This window comes from Electrona antarctica (genome assembly GCF_951216825.1).
Source record: "Electrona antarctica genome assembly, chromosome: 2".
Taxonomy (NCBI): Eukaryota; Metazoa; Chordata; class Actinopteri; order Myctophiformes; family Myctophidae; genus Electrona; species Electrona antarctica.
This window is the reverse complement of record NC_136807.1, coordinates 3,994,340-4,013,730: the sequence shown is the minus strand read 5'-3', so window position 1 is coordinate 4,013,730 and position 19,391 is coordinate 3,994,340. Positions and strand designations below refer to the sequence as shown.

The window sequence follows — 19,391 nt, the reverse complement described above, 5'->3', positions numbered from 1 at the left end:
CTCTTGTTCCATTCCCTGCCAATTCGCTCTTTTCCCCGTCTTGTACGCCCCCGTTCTTCTGTTGTTTTTCCCAAATCTTTGGCATGACCTACTAATATTTTGGCCACTGTAATATGGTGCATTGCATTGGCAACTTCTTGCACTGCCGTCCCGTCCTGGGATAACGTCCTGCCGTCCCGTCCTGGGATAACTACACTCTGTACTATTTTCTTGGGTTGCATCAGTACGCCGTGCGGGCACCCGCACGCACACACACACACATCGACGTACCGCTGAGATTGATGGCTCTCCAGATGTCTACAGCTGGCTCAATGTTTCTGTGTCTTCACTTCTGTATGTGCTTTTCCCTTCTAAGACGTTCATGTCTGCTTGCTTGTGCTCGTAGCTCATGTGTTGTTTGTTTGTGCACAGTTCTCACGTGCCGCCCGCACGTGTAACCTAACTTGCTCATGCTGCTGGCCGTGTGAGTTGGCCCATGAGACACCTAGGCCTTCAGCCATGAGACACCTAGGCCTTCAGCCATGAGACACCTAGGCCTTCAGCCATGAGACACCTAGGCCTTCAGCCATGAGACACCTAGGCCTTCAGCCATGAGACACCTAGGCCTTCAGCCAAGAGACACCTAGGCCTTCAGCCAAGAGACACCTAGGCCTTCAGCCAAGAGACACCTAGGCCTTCAGCCATGAGACACCTAGAGACACCTAGGCCTTCAGCCATGAGACACCTAGGCCTTCAGCCAAGAGACACCTAGGCCTTCAGCCAAGAGACACCTAGGCCTTCAGCCAAGAGACACCTAGGCCTTCAGCCATATATTGGAGCACACCTATGCTTTATATGGCATAGGCAGCTCCCGGCAGGATCCACCGGAAGAAACTGTGCGTAGCTGCTGGACATGAGACTAATTCATTAGAGCGACAGAGAGAGAGAGGAGTGTGCGTGTGTACGGGTGTGCGTCAATTTAACAAAGGTGCAGACGATCAGAAATCAGCAGAGAGTGATCAACGTTTGCACTACTCTATGCCGAATTGAAGTGGACTCGGACCCAGATTTTTTTTTCTCCCTGGAAATAAAAACGTCTGGGTTTCCGAGGCTATCAGCCATGAGACACCTAGGCCTTCAGCCATGAGACACCTAGGCCTTCAGCCATGAGACACCTAGGCCTTCAGCCATGAGACACCTAGGCCTTCAGCCATGAGACACCTAGGCCTTCAGCCATGAGACACCTAGGCCTTCAGCCATGAGACACCTAGGCCTTCAGCCATGAGACACCTAGGCCTTCAGCCATGAGACACCTAGGCCTTCAGCCATGAGACACCTAGGCCTTCAGCCATGAGACACCTAGGCCTTCAGCCATGAGACACCTAGGCCTTCAGCCATGAGACACCTAGGCCTTCAGCCATGAGACACCTAGGCCTTCAGCCATGAGACACCTAGGCCTTCAGCCATGAGACACCTAGGCCTTCAGCCATGAGACACCTAGGCCTTCAGCCATGAGACACCTAGGCCTTCAGCCATGAGACACCTAGGCCTTCAGCCATGAGACACCTAGGCCTTCAGCCATGAGACACCTAGGCCTTCAGCCATGAGACACCTAGGCCTTCAGCCATGAGACACCTAGGCCTTCAGCCAAGAGACACCTAGGCCTTCAGCCATGAGACACCTAGGCCTTCAGCCATGAGACACCTAGGCCTTCAGCCATGAGACATCTAGGTCTTCAGCCATGAGACACCTAGGCCTTCAGCCATTAGACACCTAGGCCTTCAGTATCTCCACTTATTATGCAACTGTTCAGCCTGTACTCAGAGATGAGCTACAAAGCTCAGATCTTTTGAATGTTGTCCATTAGGAGCGATTAGACTCCGAGTCAGAAACATCAGTCTATTCTATTCACACACACACACACACACACACACACACACACACACACACACACACACACACACACACACACACACACACACACACACACACACACACACACACACACACACACACACACACACACACACACACACACACACACACACACACACACACACACACACACTTTCTTCCCTAACCCATTCTGTATCAACCCATCCTGTATAAAATCTCAGCAAAGCAAGCAGAGTCGTCCACATGTCTCCTGCTCCCTCTGACTATTGCATATCAAACTGGGGGTCCATGACATTAAAATGGTTGGAGAAGAAATAATCTATCAAACTTCACCTTGCTGTGGGCATAGACTACAGATCAAACTTCACCTTGCTGTGGGCATAGACTACAGATCACCCACCTTGCTGTGGGCATAGACTACAGATCAAACTTCACCTTGCTGTGGGCATAGACTACAGATCACCCACCTTGCTGTGGGCATAGACTACAGATCACCCACCTTGCTGTGGGCATAGACTACAGATCACCCACCTTGCTGTGGGCATAGACTACAGATCACCCACCTTGCTGTGGGCATAGACTACAGATCCCAGCAGCTTCCAGGTGCCTGCGCGGCGGTCCATACGGAGCATCCGGAGGATCTGGAGGAACCTCAGACTCCTGATGGCCGACGTGGCGAAGACGTTGCCCTGAGAGCCGGCCGCCAGCACCGACACCGAGGCTATCAGCACCATGACGTCTGGGGAGAAACAAAACCCCAGAAATAACATACCATATACAGTACATAATCATATACCATATATAACCAGTAAGACCATTATTTGCTGCTTAAGTGAGAATACATATTGGCCATAACTGTTTTTTTCCCAAAATTACTTCTCACTTTTAGCACCAATTGCTTCAAACCCAGACTTTCTCCCTTCAATTCATGACCCGGATTTCTAAACATCACAAGAAAAATGTTTGGATCAATTGGAACTAAAAATTGTTTGGTGGTGCTATTTTATGCATTTTGCAGGATTAAAAAGAAGGTATGAAATCCCACATCCCCCAGATGTAAGCATTTGTTTTGTATTGTGTATGCTGTTGTAGTATAGTTGTTGTATTGTATATGATGTTGTAGTATAGTTGTTGTATTGTGTATGATGTTGTAGTATAGTTGTTGTATTGTGAATGATGTTGTAGTATAGTTGTTGTATTGTGAATGATGTTGTAGTATAGTTGTTGTATTGTGAATGATGTTGTAGTATAGTTGTTCCTTTTGTGAATCGTGTCTGTCTGAACACAACATATGGGGGGGGGGGGGGAAGGGAGACAAAGAGAAAGGAAAGGTTGGTGACCATGTGAGCTCAGCCTATTTTCCTCACCTATTACACTGAAGGGTTTCCTGGCAAACTTCAGCCTGCCTTTCCAACCTCTGTACCTGCAGCAGGCGCCAGCAGCCCACATCCTCACGATGTACTCCACTCCAAACACCACGATGGTTACGAGTTCCTGACGGGGAAAAGAGTTGCTAGGTTACGCCGTATTTCATATACTCCAAATAGGATTAGGTCACGATTAAAAATTGAAGTTGACGATTAATTGTCACACACATATTGTGATTAATGATTTCATTGTGTTTTTGGCATTTGAACATTGCAACATAATGAATGCAATTTTGATTTGGTGTTTTTAGGCTTTATGATCACAAATTTCACAGGACAGATGTGACAAATAACTTCATTATTCAACAATTTTATACTTTTTTTTAAAAATGGCGGAAATAGCTGATCTACAGACTTACAACACAGGCTGTATTTTTGGAAACTGAAAATGTATGAACATTTTTCAACATGGAAATGATTACTGTATGACGATTATGCAAAAATAATTGCGATTATCTCAAATTATTGTGATTAGGCAATAATGTCAATAATTGTGACAAGCTCAAGACCTCATCCTCAAGTTGTTACTGTAGCTTGAAGATCAGTTCTTATTACTGTATGTATACTACAGTGTGTTAGGCTTTACCTTGAACATTAGATTAGGGCTATTTTCTTAGCGATTATTATATCTATCTATCTTTTCCAATTAATCCAATAATTGTTATTTATATTATATATCAATGAATCAATGGGAAAAACATTGAGTTTTTATAACTGACTAAATGGATTAGTCTGATTAACCCATTTAGACCCGACGTCGAAATAAAAAAAACATTCGCTCTGAAAGAATATATACATATTCAAAGATTTGTGCCGCATTTTTACGATTTTTCTAAAATAGCAGACCTACAAGTTCATAGCGTGCCACTCGGTGGCGCGCTATGAGCTTGTAGATCTGCTATTTTTCAATAGCTAAAGTATAACAGAATGCTTGAAACACCAAAAGGGGTCCCGCCCAAAATGGGTTAAGCACTTTAGCATTATACTTTAGTGTACAATGGTCATTCAAAACAATTGAAAATAGCTGATCTACAAGCTTGTAGATCTGCTATTTTTTGCTACTATGTTAAAAAAAAGATCTGTCTAAAATTGGTTATTTATTTTTACAATCAATACAAATGGTAACTTAAATTAACTGTTGCACCCTTATTAGATTGTGTGGCTAAATCTCAGCATAGGCTAAGTTGCTTGATTGCAGGTTTCAATGAGTAAAAGGTAAGCAATGTTTTGTAGAAACATACCAATATGTACAAGGCACTCTCCGAGCTGTTCTTGAACTCTTTGATGGTGGCAAACACTGAGAGTATAAGACAGGAGAAAACTAACAGGAAGCTGGAAGACAAGACAAACATCAATGTTTAGATTCAACTACGACAAAGTGAAACTAAACAGTACATCACAGTGGCGTGCACAGACATTTAGAGGGGCAGGTGCTCAAGTGAAAAAGGGCACCTTGTGCAGCGCGTAGAACCGGCCAGTTGCCTTAATAGTGTGAGATTTATAGATTGTGGGGACTAAATCATATATTATAAGCTTTTTATCAAGAATTGATCAATGTCACCACGGTCCACATACTGTACAGTGTACACTGTGCAAAATAAGTTTTATTATTTTTCCCCAAAAGGGCACATTGCCAAAAGGGCAGGGGGTGCTCTAGCACCCTAGTGTCTATCTGTGCACGCCACTGCAAGTAAATCATACAAAATCAAACAGATGTTTAGATATCATGCCCGTAACTTTCCTGACTGCAACAGCAACCTAAAGATGTGCATAGTTGAGCCCCAAAATACCAAACTTCAACATCACGTCCTTATGTCATCTATAGGTCCTAGATCCTAGGTCCTAGATCTAGGTCCTAGATCCTAGGGAGGTCATGGAGTGAAATTAGCCTGGCTCAAGCCCCTGAATCTCTAGCCACGCCCATTACAAAATTTAGTTAGTTAACTAGTAACTAGTTAAAATTGCTATACAACTTGGTGCTGGCTTACAAGCTTGCGTATGTCTAAGTAATCCAATATCATCTGTCTAACAAGTATTAGTTTTTATATTAATTTATGCTTTTGGTCATTGAATTTATATCACCACCATTATTTGTACATTTAATGGTGTGCCGTTTTTTTTTTAAAGTAATTCATATTTTCAGTATACCCTGACTTGTCAAAATTCATAATATCAGATGTAGGTGTAGATTTCACAAGTAATACTCATATGATCCATACAGAGACAGAGAGGGGGTAAGTGGACAGATGATACCCAGATGAAGGTACTCCGGTTCCGCTTATCGATCTGTCAAACATGCACTACAAATAAGAACATGGAATAAAACACTGACCAAACAATTCCTCATTATGCTTTTCACAAAGAAATGTATACTGTACATCATGTGCTATTTTTGTAGTTCAACTACAACCAACTTGAAAAGCTGGTTAAAACAGAGCTCCTGGTTAAAACTGAGTTTATGTTAGACCCCTTTCAGTTTGCCTACAGAACCAGGAGAGGCGTGCAAGACGCCTCATCGACCTTCGACCTTACGGAACCTTCTATACAAACATTTAGAAGGCAGTAAGAAGCACGCCAGGCTGCTCTTTGTAGACTTTTCATCAGTCTTTAATACAATACAGCCTCATGTTCTGGCGGACAAACGTAGACAATTATTCTGTCTAGATGCAGGTCTTGTAGGCTGGATCCTTGACTTTCTTACTATTAGATCACAACAGGTAAAAGTCAATGGAATGTTATCCAGCCCACTAACATCTTCTACCGGCTCACCTCAGGGCTGTGTATTGTCTGCCTTTCTGTATATCCTATACACAAATGACTGTGTGAGTCCCCATGCCAACAGATTCCATTTTGACCCGAGATCAGATTCTAAAAATGTCTTCTACATCCTGACAGTTTTCTGAAAAAGCTATGTTTCTATGTCGTTCTTCGATTTTTCAAAAATAGCACGCCACTCGGTGGCGTGCTATGAGCTTGTAGATCTGCTATTTTTCAATAGCTAAAGCATAACATAATGCTAACACCAAAAGGGGTTCCCACCCAAAATGGGTTAAATATGCTGATGACTCCATCATAGTCAGCCTGCTTGATGATGATGAAGTTGGTCATGGCCAAGTTCTTGAGGATTTTCTCTCCTGGTGTGGGGATGCCTTTCTCCAATTGAATGTTGCAAAAACCAAGGAGATGTGTGTCGACTTCAGCAGACCCCCCCCCCCCCCCCCCCCCCCCCAGTTCCCCAAAGTAGTGTTGTCCATGGTGAGCAAGTTGGTGACCACCTACAAATATTTGGGCACTACATTTGACAACAAGCTGAAATTGCTGTGAACTGTCAAATGCTGTGTAAAAAAGGTCAACAATGCCTCTTTTGTTTGAGGAAGCTTGCCAATTTTCAGGTTGATAAATCTTTAATGAAACTGTTCTACAGTGCTTTCATTGAGTCAATTATCTCCTTCTCCATAATTTGTTGGTATGGAAACCTGAACCTAAAGGACACAAACCACCTCAGTAGGATTGTGAAATGGCCTCAAAGATAGCCAGAGTAAATTTCAGTAGCCTGGATCAAGTATTCCAAAGACAGGTGCTTAAGAAAGCCAAGTCCATTTGTACAGACAACTCTCATCCCCTCAGCTCTGAATACAGGCTGCTCCCCTTCTGGCCTTCGCCTAAAGGTCCCAGGGGCCACTACTAGTAACAGATATAAATTGTCCTTCGTGCCTGTATCTATCCAGGCCTTAAATGCCGATATGAGGAGGCGGTAACTTTGTCGCTTCTTGTATACAATTCTGTTCTTGCACTGTGATATGAATTTCAATGCTACACTGATAACTTGAACTACCATCCTGTTTTTTATTGTTTTTATGTGTACCATGTTAAGTATTGTATGTGATTCATGTTGTCTGCCTGTTATGACGCTTGCTGTACACCAAATCGCCCCTCGGGGACAAACAAATAAATGAACCTGAACCTGAACTAAAAGGCAGTACTCAACGTTTTCACAGAACTATATCGATCAGCTGCCTGTGAGTAAAAAGCAAGACACACATTATTACAGGAAGGAAGTGGAAGTGTTGCTTAGCCTTTTTGACGTGTGTGGCCCTTTTGAGGTCCTCCAAAGAGTGTATTCCAAAGAACGTGAAATAACTGACCTACTCCACTGCAGCACTGTCGATGTGTATGGGGCGTGCTGACTGTCTCCTTGGCCTCCAGAAGTTCATGATTTGCACCTTGGTCTTGTTGATCTTGACTGAGAGTGAGGATGCTTTCCTGGCACCATCTGACCTCATCGTGTAGTTGTTGATCAGGTCCATCAATGTTGTGTCATCAGCCAACGTGATAATTACACTGGAGCTGTGTGTGGCCCCACAGTCGTGCGTGTAAAGTGAGTAGAGGAGACTCGACATGCAGGCAGCCCTGAGGGACTCCTGTGCAGAGGGTCAGTGTCTGATGTTGCCCATTCTCACAACCTGGTGGTGCATGCCAGGAAGTCCAGTGTCCAGCTGTACATGAGTCTAGTCTCCACACAAGTAGGCCTAGATCTCTGAGCTTTGCCTCAAGTCTGGTAGGACCTACAGTATGGTGTTGAATGCCGAACTGTAGTCCACCAACAAACAGTATTCACTGATTTTGTTCTTCCCCTCATGAAGTTGGGTGCGGGTGGTGTGAAGTCCCAATGGGGGCCATAGCTTGCAAAAATATCTGCATACACTCCTGCCATCAGGGTCCTAACTGCTCTACGCACTTCGGCCACCGAGATGGTCAGTGGAATGGCCTCCACCGGTGGTGCAGACTCAAGGCTCATACATAGTCTGGATTTTCGGTGGTTAGGTGACCACCGAACTACAACATGACGTCACGAGCCGCGGTGAAGAGCAAACCACCGCCACCGCTCCAGCCCTTCTCTCACCACCGCTCAACGTTATTTCAGCTCCGGTGGTCAGCTCACCACCGGAGCGGAGGTCACCTCACCACCGAAAATCCAGACTATGAATAGGCCTTCAGGCTGGTGGGTGCTGTTACTGAAGTGGTTCTCTACGCATCTATTTCTCCTTCTGAAGCCCATTATTGTCTTGCCACATGGTCATCATTTCACCACTCTCTATTTGGTCTTCCAGTTTGACCATGTAAACCTGATTGGCCTCTTCAGTACCGCATGGATGGTCCCCAGATCCCCAGAGCTGAAGGCACTGTTGTGTGCAGATCCACAGCAGCAAAACCTCACAGTCAATCCATATTTTATGCCTTGGTTAAATCCCAAATGTCTTTTTTTCTGAGAACTCTGACATTGAGGCGTGCCAAAAACTCTCCTACATAGTCCACGTGATCAAAACAGGCTTGTATCGTGTAGCATCTTGGTGTTCAGACCAGATTCGAACTTCCCTCTGATTGACCAACTCTCGTTTTAATCTTTGCCGGTATATAGGCAGAGCGTCGTTAAAGGAGAATTCCATGTTAGAATGCTTTTTTACCTTTCTTACCTTTCGTTGTAGTTGTTACGTCCCCACCAAAGAGGCCCAGGTGTTTTTTTGTGCAAAAACTCCTTATTGGCTATTTCCCCTACCATAAGCCCTCAATGAATTGCATTGAATTGAATGGGGCTATGGGGTGTTGTGCTAATTCGCTTATTTCCATCGAAATAAGTAGTAAAGTGTGCCGCTTGGGATATTATTTACATTATGAAGAGAGGATATATACAAAAAAAAATAAGCGAATTAGCACAACACCCCATAGGCCCATTCAATTCAATGCAATTCATTTAGGGCTTATGGTAGGGGAAATAGCCAATAAGGAGCTTTTGCACAAAATAACACCTGGACCTCTTTGGTGGGGACGTAACTACAAAGAAAGGTAAGAAAGCCTTTTAGTATGGAATTCTCCTTTAAACGGAGCTGGTGATCTGATTTGCCAAAGGTGGTCAGAGCAGTGGCTTACAGGCTTCTGGGAAGGTGGTGTTGTAGCAGTGATCGAACACACTCCCACCTCTCGTGTTGCATGTGATGATGTGTAGATCCAATTTGGTGAGAACTTTAAGGTTATAGCCTTGATGTATTCCAGATGTGGACAGCAGAGGCCGGCAGCCTATGGTGTATACTGTGTATACACCAGGAGTTGTTAATCATAACACACAGCTCTTCCCCGTGTCCCTTTTCACCGAATGTTTGCCTATTATGATGTTCCCTGAATAGGGAGAGCCTAACTGATTTTATGGGTCTTTTGGGTAAAGAACACATCCTTTGGGATTAATGAGTGTGGTATTGTCATCATATCACAATATATACTGATGTTTGAAATGCAAAATATGTCTCCCGTTAGGCTACGTCACCATACCTGTTCTTAGATTGGTGTGTGTGTGTGTGTGTGTGTGTGTGTGTGTGTGTACACACAAACACGCTTCCAATGGACATTTTCTTGGTAATTGTACTGCACATGTAATAGCTAATTGGTCAACACAACTATTTGACGAAAGTCCTATAGGATGTGGGGTATCAACCCAAAATGGACTCTTAGGGGTGCATTTGGTTCCATATACACTAACAGTTGCAGACCTGTAAGGGTCCATTTGGAAGCTGCTCAAGGACCCCAACGGGTCCCTGCACCCCACTTTGAGAACCACTGGATTAGATCACTGTCCAGGTCACACCAGGTGACTGCACTGTCTGGGGTTCACAATATGGGGTCCGGAGACCCTCAAGGGTCCTTAGTGAGGGTATAGGGGGTCCCCAAATGATTCATTAATTCATCCTCACTTTAGCCTACATGCATACACAAGAATGGTTATCCGAGTTTCACTGTTATATACAGTAGGCTACATTAGACAGTAAAGGACTTTTGGCTCAAATAACCAGCGTGATGTCTAACAATAACACATTTCTTAGATTGGACATAGGACAATACAAAATACATACAAATCTTATCGAAATGGAGGTCCGTAGCCAAATGCAAGTCAATTAAAAATTGGAGGTCTTTGAAATAAAAGAGAATGAAAGGAACAGAGAGTGTGTTACTGTAGACAGAGTATAGTGAACGGAGCTGACCACACAAGTGGTGCTGAAATCAGATCGCATACAATTGCCGCAACATGATGGCAAGCCCGATCAAAACTACAGTCAATGGAAATCACATGCTCATGGGCCTTCTTTAGAAGACCGTCCTGGCTTGTGTAGAATTAATAACTTATTGATGTCAAATAATTATAAAATTGACTGACGTAGCCTATCCTGCAAAAGCACGGCTACTGCATCGTCATGTTGTGAACTACAACAGATCACATTTGATGTTACACACCGTATGAGAAATCAATCTAGCCTACGGTATTCCTTATGCATATGTCTTGGCGGAAGAAAAACTAAACACAAACATAAGCAAAAATACCCCCCCAAACTCCGGAACCAAATCCAGCCATGGGCTGATGGGGGCATGGCCATGAATGAAGTCAGGACGACAGTGATAATAAACATGCAGGGTTCTTTCTTACACATAAGCGTGGTAGATGAACGCCCATCCCCGCGGTCTCTCCAGCGCATTGTAGAGGAAATTCTGTAGTTTGCGAAAACTGGCGTTTTGCTTGGCCGGTCTCCGTCTCCCGGTCCGGAGGATGCTGCCCCTCTGCCTCATGGGGCTGTCCTCCGAACCGGCGGCGATCAGCAGCGTCCCGTCCTTGCTCGATTCGGGGGCCGCAGGGTCCAGACCCAAACCGACGAACCCGACTTTGTGCTTCTTCTCATCGGCTTGAGTCGGGTAAACCCCGCCGTTGAGAGGTTTCTTCACCATTCTAAAGGATGCGGGTCCACCAGCCTGCCGGGGAGCTGGTCCTGTCCTGGCCGCGGGGATGCATCACCGGTATAAAGCTACAGCTATGCAGGGTGCGTGTGTGTGTCTGTCTGACTGACTGTCTGTGGTTTGTGAGCACGTGCGTGCGCGCGCGCGTGCTGGTGAATGCAGTCGGAACCGGTCCCTTTCGAGAACCGACTGCAAGATCCAAGCGCTGGAAAAACTGCAATGTAGAAGCTTTAGCCAGGGAGGGTGCCGAGTGAACATCCGATAGTGTTAATTTTACTCTGGGAGTGTACAAATAATGCAAACAAACATTCTAGAGTTAAATTAACAATGACTGGGATGATCAGTTAAATTTAAACACAGCTGGGTCTGCACTCACTTCAAGCAAATGACTTGCTGGATTGTTGAGTGATATTGATAGCCTGCAGTAGATTAGGGGACCGTCATTGAGGCAAATCTAATCTGTCTTGATTTCAAAAGTCAGTCCCTATAAACTGCCAGCCCCTTATACTCTCCACCTGGCTGAGAGAATACAAATGGACAGTTGAGTAGGCTATACATTTATTCATTTGCAACTCAGAGTGCATGGTTTCATTTGTAGGCTGCAGCAGTTGGGTCATTTACAGCAGTTCCGTGACCGCGGAGAGCAAATGGGTCTCAATGGATTTGTCATAGGAGGGTTATTAAACAAATTGAGCCCCCATGTAAATCGCAAAAATGCGGGGAAAATTCATGAGAGTCCCAAATCCATATGGACACCGTCAAAAACCTGTTAAGGCACAATAATTAAAGGGGAATTTCTCCCTAACCCTTTTTTTTTTTTTTGATAATTATATTGACCAAAACAAAATATTAAAAAATAAATAAAGATATAGGGGAGCTGAAGCTGGGGCTGCTGCTGGAGGGGTCTAACGCTAGAACTCCTATTCAATCACGCAATTGTTTTTTGTTTACATCTGTTCTAGATGATGTGACAGCAACACTCCATGCATTGTTGACACTGCACTCTTCCTGGTCTACGTGAGCTGATGTTAGACCCCTCCAGGAGCAGCTCCAGCTCCAAATGTGAGATTATCAGTATGATAATCTCACATTTCATATCGCACACACACGCCACCTCTAACTTTCATTAGCTCTCTCTCTTTTTTTTTTTTTTAGTTTTCAAACTAGGGGGTGCTCCACAGGCCGCATTTGGCCCGCGGGCCGCCAGTTGAATAACCCTCCTCTGACAGATCCATTGAGAAACATTTTGGCCGATATCGATATCCGATATAATTAATTGCTGTTATGGCCAATAACCGATGTCGATATGATCTCATTCTGTATAAAATAATAATAATAATTTGTCCATTCTGAAAAATACATGTAACAGGGTGTCTGCACTGCAGGTTTAGGCAAGTCAGATTTACCTTATATTTAATATTGTGAGCTTGTACGTAGATCTGTTCATGCCGTTACTTTGGGCTTGTTTATAAAGGCAGACCGAATTAACGGAACGATTAATTCATCGGTCTGATTGATTAATCAAACCGATGCCGATTAATCTAGAAACAACTAGAATCGGCCGATACCGATGTGTTTGCCGATTAATCTCCCATCACTAATACACACTTACACATTCAGTTAACCCATTTAGGCCTGACCTCAAAATTTAAAGATTCTTCTAAATCCTCCAGTTTTCTGAAATAAATATTTTCACGATTTTTCAAAAATAGCAGACCTATACAAGCTTGTAGCGCGCCACTCGGTGGCGCACTATGCGCATGTAGATCTGCTATTTTTCAATAGCTAAATCACAACATAATGTTTAAAACACCAAAAGGGGTTCCCGCCCAAAATTTAAATTCAACACTCAGAATTTTACTGCAAAGGAAGGCTGACATTTTCTGATGCATGCGACATGTTCATACAGTATTCATCTGCCTCCCTCTCTTCAGTCAGGATAATGGATGTTCTCATGTTGTAGCAGCGTAGCCATGTCTTCACCACATGCAGCCTCTCTCTGAATGTTGTTCAGCATGTAAGGAAGAAGAGACTGAAATGGAATTAAGAGCTCAAATGTTTTCTCAGTGGTTCAAATGAAGATCAATTGCAATCTAATTGCAAAATAGTAAACCTAATACCCAGTGTGTGTGTGTGTGTGTGTGTGTGCACGCATATTGAAGCTTAAGGCCCACTACAATCATTATCAGTGATATATAGTTAATTCCGAAGGTGTACAAAAGTCACTGAGGAATGATGAATATGGATCTCATCTCATGCAATCAACCAAAGCTAGTAGTCAATAAAACATGCACACTATGAAATCCTGAGTGTCTACAAATCAGTGGTGCAACATAACTCAAGTAATGTACTTAAGTACAATTTTGTTCACAGGTATACTTTTACTTGCTGTATTTCCAATTTTCAACACTTTTACTTTATAGTCCACTACATCTCAGAGACAAATATTGTACTTTTACTCCACTACAAATTTGAAAGGCCATTCAAGCCTCAAGCGGAGCCTGCGGCACCACCAAGGGCAAGGTGGAGCCTGCGGAACCGTTGCGGCTCGAGAATCCACCATTCCTGAATAAAGTGCCTGGTGCTGGGAGTCTGGTGCAACGCACAGGGCCTGACCTGGTGAGAGCAGGAGTGGACCTGGTGAGACGTAGGAGGGGCCCGGACAGGAGTCAACCCACAGAGCCTAGTCCTTCCACGAGCCAGAATGGTACCTCCCAGTCCCGGCAGAGTAGTTCAGGAGGAACGGATTGTGTGGCCCTGTTTTTTCCCTAATGGGACTGATCGAGGGTAGCTACTGGGACGTAAGTCGGGACTTGATCACCCCGGCTGGGTCACCTGAGTGAGGGGTATGATGTTGGGAGACCCGAAACCCTGATGACCTTGGGATACATCACTGAGGATACGTCCCAGGTGCATCCATGTATGCATGTATTTTGTTTTAGTTATAGTTGCTTTCTAGATTTTGATTATCTATCTATAAATGTCTCTGTGTGTGTGTACGTGCGTCTGTAATCCATGCACTGTAACTCGAGAACCGTTCGCCCCACCAACTGCAAATTCGACACGCGCGTTCCACACCACCAGGGAGTGCAGTGCCCGGACTTGAGTCGGTGAGATACACCGTTGTTGTCCAGAACCAGCACAAAAGCCTCTGCATGCCTGGGCTCTGGACAGGGCCCAAATTAGCCAATTGATCACACCTGATCACCCCCTAGGGCTGATTCATACTCCTATTTTAGAGCCGAATAAAAGTCGGTTCGGCTCTGTAGAGCTCTGTGTGACGTCATTTGAGGTTCGGGGGGGCGGGTACCGCCCTAAAGTCGGCTCTTCGGTGCTACTGAAAATCTCTGACGAGCCGAAATCATTTCGGCACTACAGCACAAAACACTAACCACTTCAGCAAAATATATATATTTCGGCCATTTGACAATAGCAGATCTACAATTAAGCTCACAATGCTGAGCTTGTAGATCGGCTAGTTTTTCAAAAGATTTTGTATGCATTTTGAACTTTTGAAATGGGACATTCTGCACAATGAGTACTTTTACATACTTAAAGATGGAGTGCCACAATATTTGTATTTTTCATGTGTCTATGAAGTGACAGTACTTCATTAGACACCCTGGAGTCGTTTTTATCTGCAATGGTGTATTAACTTTGTATTTAGGGTTTCTTCCTGGAGGCTGAACCCTTGACAGTCAAACTGAAAAACAGTAATATAGTGACATCACACTATCAAAATATACCTCCATATATAACAATAAGACCTGATGATCATGTTTTAGGGTGGAAAAAAATTACGGCACTCCATCTTTAAGTAAAAAAACGTGAGTACAAATGTAACCAAATGGCCAATACGCTGTGTACAACAGGGTCTGGTGTGTGGAGTAGGCTTGGCCTGTGTACAACAGGGTCTGGTGTGTGGAGTAGGCTTGGCCTGTGTACAACAGGGTCTGGTGTGTGGAGTAGGCTTGGCCTGTGTACAACAGGGTCTGGTGTGTGGAGTAGGCTTGGCCTGTGTACAACAGGGTCTGGTGTGTGGAGTAGGCTTGGCCTGTGTACAACAGGGTCTGGTGTGTGGAGTAGGCTTGGCCTGTGTACAACAGGGTCTGGTGTGTGGAGTAGGCTTGGCCTGTGTACAACAGGGTCTGGTGTGTGGAGTAGGCTTGGCCTGTGTACAACAGGGTCTGGTGTGTGGAGTAGGCTTGGCCTGCGTACAGTAGGTCATGTTACAGCACTTAATGTCAGACAAAAATCCTTACTTACTGTTACTGTGAATATTTTATTTACTACCTGTTAAGGTTCAATTTAAAAGCATGATTTTAGAAAGATATTTTAAAAAAAAGAAAATTCTTTGTACAGTTATTTTCACGCGACATAAAATTACAACTAAAGTATGTACAACAACGAGACAATACAATAATGCAAATAAACGAATAATCAGTCACATACAGTATTTGCTTTCCAGGTACACATTCTGAAACAATGACTTGACTTAAAACATAAAATTGTAAGAATCAATTAAGACCAAGTTAAGCATAATAATGCATTCTGGTTTAAGGGACATGGCTAATATTAAGACCATTTTATATTCATATAAAAGTGCACAAGCTAATTTGCCGATTTATAAGATGTCAATGTGAAATATCAAAATAATAGTTATATTCACCAGTGTACAGTGTAGCAGCCGTGGTCAGAGCGCTATAGTGAATTTGTTTATCTGGGACCTGTCAAAATCTTTTAAATAAATAAAAAAAGGGCTGAATGACCTGTTTAGAGAAAGCAATATTTCAGCACAGATTCAATCTATATGCAAAGGCAATTTTAACAGGCAAAAACATAAAACAATATTGTCAGTGAGGTTAGGCTTGTCCAAGAGAAACAGCTTCTCTTTGAATGTACAATCATCAATGCAAAACAACTTGAAATGTTTTACTATATTATGTCCAAAAAAAATAAACCAATTTGACAGCATTGCTCTGTTCCAACAAGGCATATACCATATCCTATTTTTCCCTATAGTAACATAGTTACTGTTCTGTATATACGAGAAAATAAACACGTCAGTCAAAATAATAATCTTCAAATGATCCCTTTCTTTATAATCGTCCAGTCCTTTTCACTTAGGCATAGAGTCCTTTTGCTAACCGCGACGCTTGATTGGATGAGTCATTGTGCTTATTTTGCCTAAAATACTACCATGCCAGGACAGCTCAAGATTTTAAATCAACTGTGAGCACAGCAAAGCGTCACGTCATCACCACGTCCGAGTCAACAGAAGGCATTCCTTCAACTAGCACAATTAACAAATATATTAATAATTTAACAATGATTCATGACTTGCATATTAACAAACAAACACTCTATAGTTAGCTATAGCTTGATTTCCCCTGATTATGATATGCTAGCTTCCTCGTCTCTCCCTAGCACTCCCTGATGCTTATCACTTAAGGGTGATTCATGCCTAGTTGTGCGCCGGGTGTCATGCACCGAACATAGCCAATCTATAAGACTACGACGCGTCCACCCCATTCGACTGGTATCATACCATTGAATGGAGCCAGGATGGCCGTTATCATACGATCGAATGGGGCCAGTATGGCCATACTGGCATACTCATTGTTTCAGTATGTCATTATCACCGATTCGATGTGACGGGTGATAATGTCACTGATGTCCTGACGGAGGCGCGCCGTGTCTGGTGGCCTTGAGGCACCTCCGAGCGAGGCGCCGTGCCGAGCGTTGCGACAGCCACCAGACCTGACTCAGCGCCGTCCGAGTTACGTCTCGATCAGAGAATAGTATATATTAGTAGCCCCTAGTTTCCATGTTGGAAATGTCGGCCAGTATGGCCATACTGGCCCCATTCGATGGTATGATAACGGCCATACTGGCCCCATTCAATGGTATGATAACGGTCGAATCCGCTGACGCATCACAGTGCGGCGCATTGTGAGCTTGTAGATGTGGTATTTCCGGCGCCGTCCGCAACACGGCGCGGCAACCAAGTATAAACCAGTCATTACTGATAGAATGAATCTTCATAGACATAAATAAAACAAACACGTAAGCAGGTAAGTCTTAAACGTGGCATACATTGGCCCATTAAATACTGTTCTGTACGTAAGCTGGAATGGTTTTTTTAAATTCTTTAATACTTGATAGAAGTGAGGAATAAAAATGCTCCTGCATAAATAACTATCCTTCTTATAGTGCAGCAATACAGTACTCAAACTAAACCTACAGTAATTGCACATTTACCGCATGCAACGGGCCGCCCCGTGAAGCGCCCATACCGTCAATCTGTTCCATCCTTCCCTGAATCCCCTACTTGCATTTACCTTCCTGCTATTGATGATATGATTCAAATCAACATTTTTTCTTCTACCTTGGTTAACCTGGCATTCAGTCCTGGTCTCCTGGACCACCCATTTGAAGCCTCGGTTCTCTGGACTTGCAGTTCGAGGCATAAATGCATATTTGCTTTTAGAACAAGTAGTCGGCTACAGGTAGTTAAGTTAATCTAGTTAATAAAAGCTTCTTTATTAAGCCCTGTCCTCAAAACTGGCGCCTACTTTCCACAAGATGTGGATGTTTAACGGATGTCCTCGATAAGTGACCAGTCATTGATTGGTTATCGAGTCATAAATATCAGTTTTAGTTTGTCCAGACACAATTTCTGTTGGTTTTATAGTCATGCTGATATAGTGGCGGCATCAAAGATATTCGATGCATAGAAAACTCTGGTGCTGCAATGTTGAAATGGGGGGGGGGGGGGGGGGGCTTTGCCATTGTGAACCTTGCCACTGTCGTCTCTTTGAGGGTGCACGGCGAGTCTTCCTCCCCTCATGCCATCTTCCTCTCGACCGCCACCCGTGACATTCAAGTAAATGAGGCGTGTGTTGATCAATGCTTTAAAAATGCACCGTGGAGTAAGACTGGAGCGACCCCTCCTTTAGAGATCTCCATCAGAAGGTGGTAGGCACAGCTTGAACAGCCTGCAGGACGAGAACATGCAATGTGAGATCAGGTACTAGTACTACTGAGCTACTCATTAGGACCAGAAGGTGGTTGTGAGATGGTACTAGTACTACTGAGCTACTCATTAGTACCAGAAGGTGGTTGTGTGAGATGGTACTAGTACTACTGAGCTACTCATTAGTACCAGAAGGTGGTTGTGTGAGATGGTACTAGTACTACTGAGCTACTCATTAGTACCAGAAGGTGGTTGTGTGAGATGGTACTAGTACTACTGAGCTACTCATTAGTACCAGAAGGTGGTTGTGTATGTATGCTTACCTTGGGGCTGAGGCAGGCATCTGTTCCATCACCTTGAGATTTTTTGCAGAGAGCTCCACTCTTGTCCCCTAGGAGATAATTTGTTACAATTACTCATTTAAAATCTCCAAATGAAGTGTATTATTATTGTAACCAAGGCTCTATATCAGAGAGCCTGAGATCTGGTCTGGGAATTACAGCCTCCGTTACATTTGGTCCTTCAAGCCGGATGTAACCGAGGCTGTAATTCCCAGACCAGATCTGGGAATTATTATTATTAAGTACACAGGTGTAACCTGTTTGCGCATGATGTCCATGGTCTGCATGATGCATCGGGGTATTAGGCCATGGTTCCTGGCCAGAATCATAGCCTGTTCCAGTGTTACACTTAAGGTACTTCTGTAAAAGAACAAAGGAGTCAATGTGTGCACACAGCTACAGTATGTCAAGAGATAATCTATTAGGATGCTAAATAGCTCAGCGTCATATGGACATGATGAAATAGAAGGCTAATTAAACACAGGTGTTACCAATTATACTACGGGAATAGAATGCTACCTTAAATAATATCATTGGGAATACCTGCGTTGAGCCTACAATTTCACGTCAAAATGGCTATTGTGGAAAAAGGTCAATATGTAAGCCTTTGTTTGAGCCTCATAGTCCAGGAGTTACAATACACAAGAAGGCTGACCTGTGCATGCCGGTGCCACACATGGTGATGTGGCAGGCTCCCAAGCGGTTGCACAGCTCCGAGGACACACACAGCACGCTGACCCCCGACGGGTGGCCCTGGGCGCTGGGACGCACGTTCACGTAGGACTGCATCAGTCGACACAGGTCGTCCAGGGTGTTGAGGGGACGCAGTAGCTACAAGGCAGACAACGGGGGGTGAGTACTGTAGTCGTACAGTATAGGCTTTGGTCAGGCTGCAGGCAAATCCCATTTGTTCCTCAAAGCAAGTCGTATGACGGTGTCAAAGTCAAAGTCGTACGATTTGTCACACACGTTACCGCAGTGACATTTGTTCTCCGC

At 44.0% G+C, this 19,391-nt stretch overlaps 2 protein-coding genes across 4 annotated transcripts in view; both read right to left on the bottom strand.

Annotated features, from left to right (window-relative positions):
* Positions 1–11,069, bottom strand: part of LOC306938705 (potassium voltage-gated channel subfamily KQT member 2-like) — a gene marked incomplete at both ends in the record, with an annotated part of 44,350 nt that extends 33,281 nt beyond the window's left edge. For all 3 annotated transcript variants that reach the window (XM_079522970.1, XM_079522971.1, XM_079522972.1), the window contains 4 exons: positions 2,439–2,614; positions 3,243–3,369; positions 4,544–4,634; positions 10,774–11,069. In XM_079522970.1, coding sequence (XP_079379096.1) covers positions 2,439–2,614; positions 3,243–3,369; positions 4,544–4,634; positions 10,774–11,069 — 690 coding nt within the window. The remainder of the gene's footprint in view (positions 1–2,438; positions 2,615–3,242; positions 3,370–4,543; positions 4,635–10,773) is intronic.
* Positions 11,070–15,346: 4,277 nt separating this feature from the next.
* The window catches only part of prex1 (phosphatidylinositol-3,4,5-trisphosphate-dependent Rac exchange factor 1), a 178,841-nt gene continuing 174,796 nt past the window's right edge, over positions 15,347–19,391 (bottom strand). Inside the window, exons 37-40 of the mRNA XM_079492023.1 lie at positions 19,051–19,226; positions 18,653–18,755; positions 18,378–18,445; positions 15,347–18,076 (exon numbers count right to left, since the gene is read on the bottom strand). Of these exons, the coding sequence (XP_079348149.1) occupies positions 18,034–18,076; positions 18,378–18,445; positions 18,653–18,755; positions 19,051–19,226 (390 nt within the window). The 3' untranslated portion in view covers positions 15,347–18,033. The remainder of the gene's footprint in view (positions 18,077–18,377; positions 18,446–18,652; positions 18,756–19,050; positions 19,227–19,391) is intronic.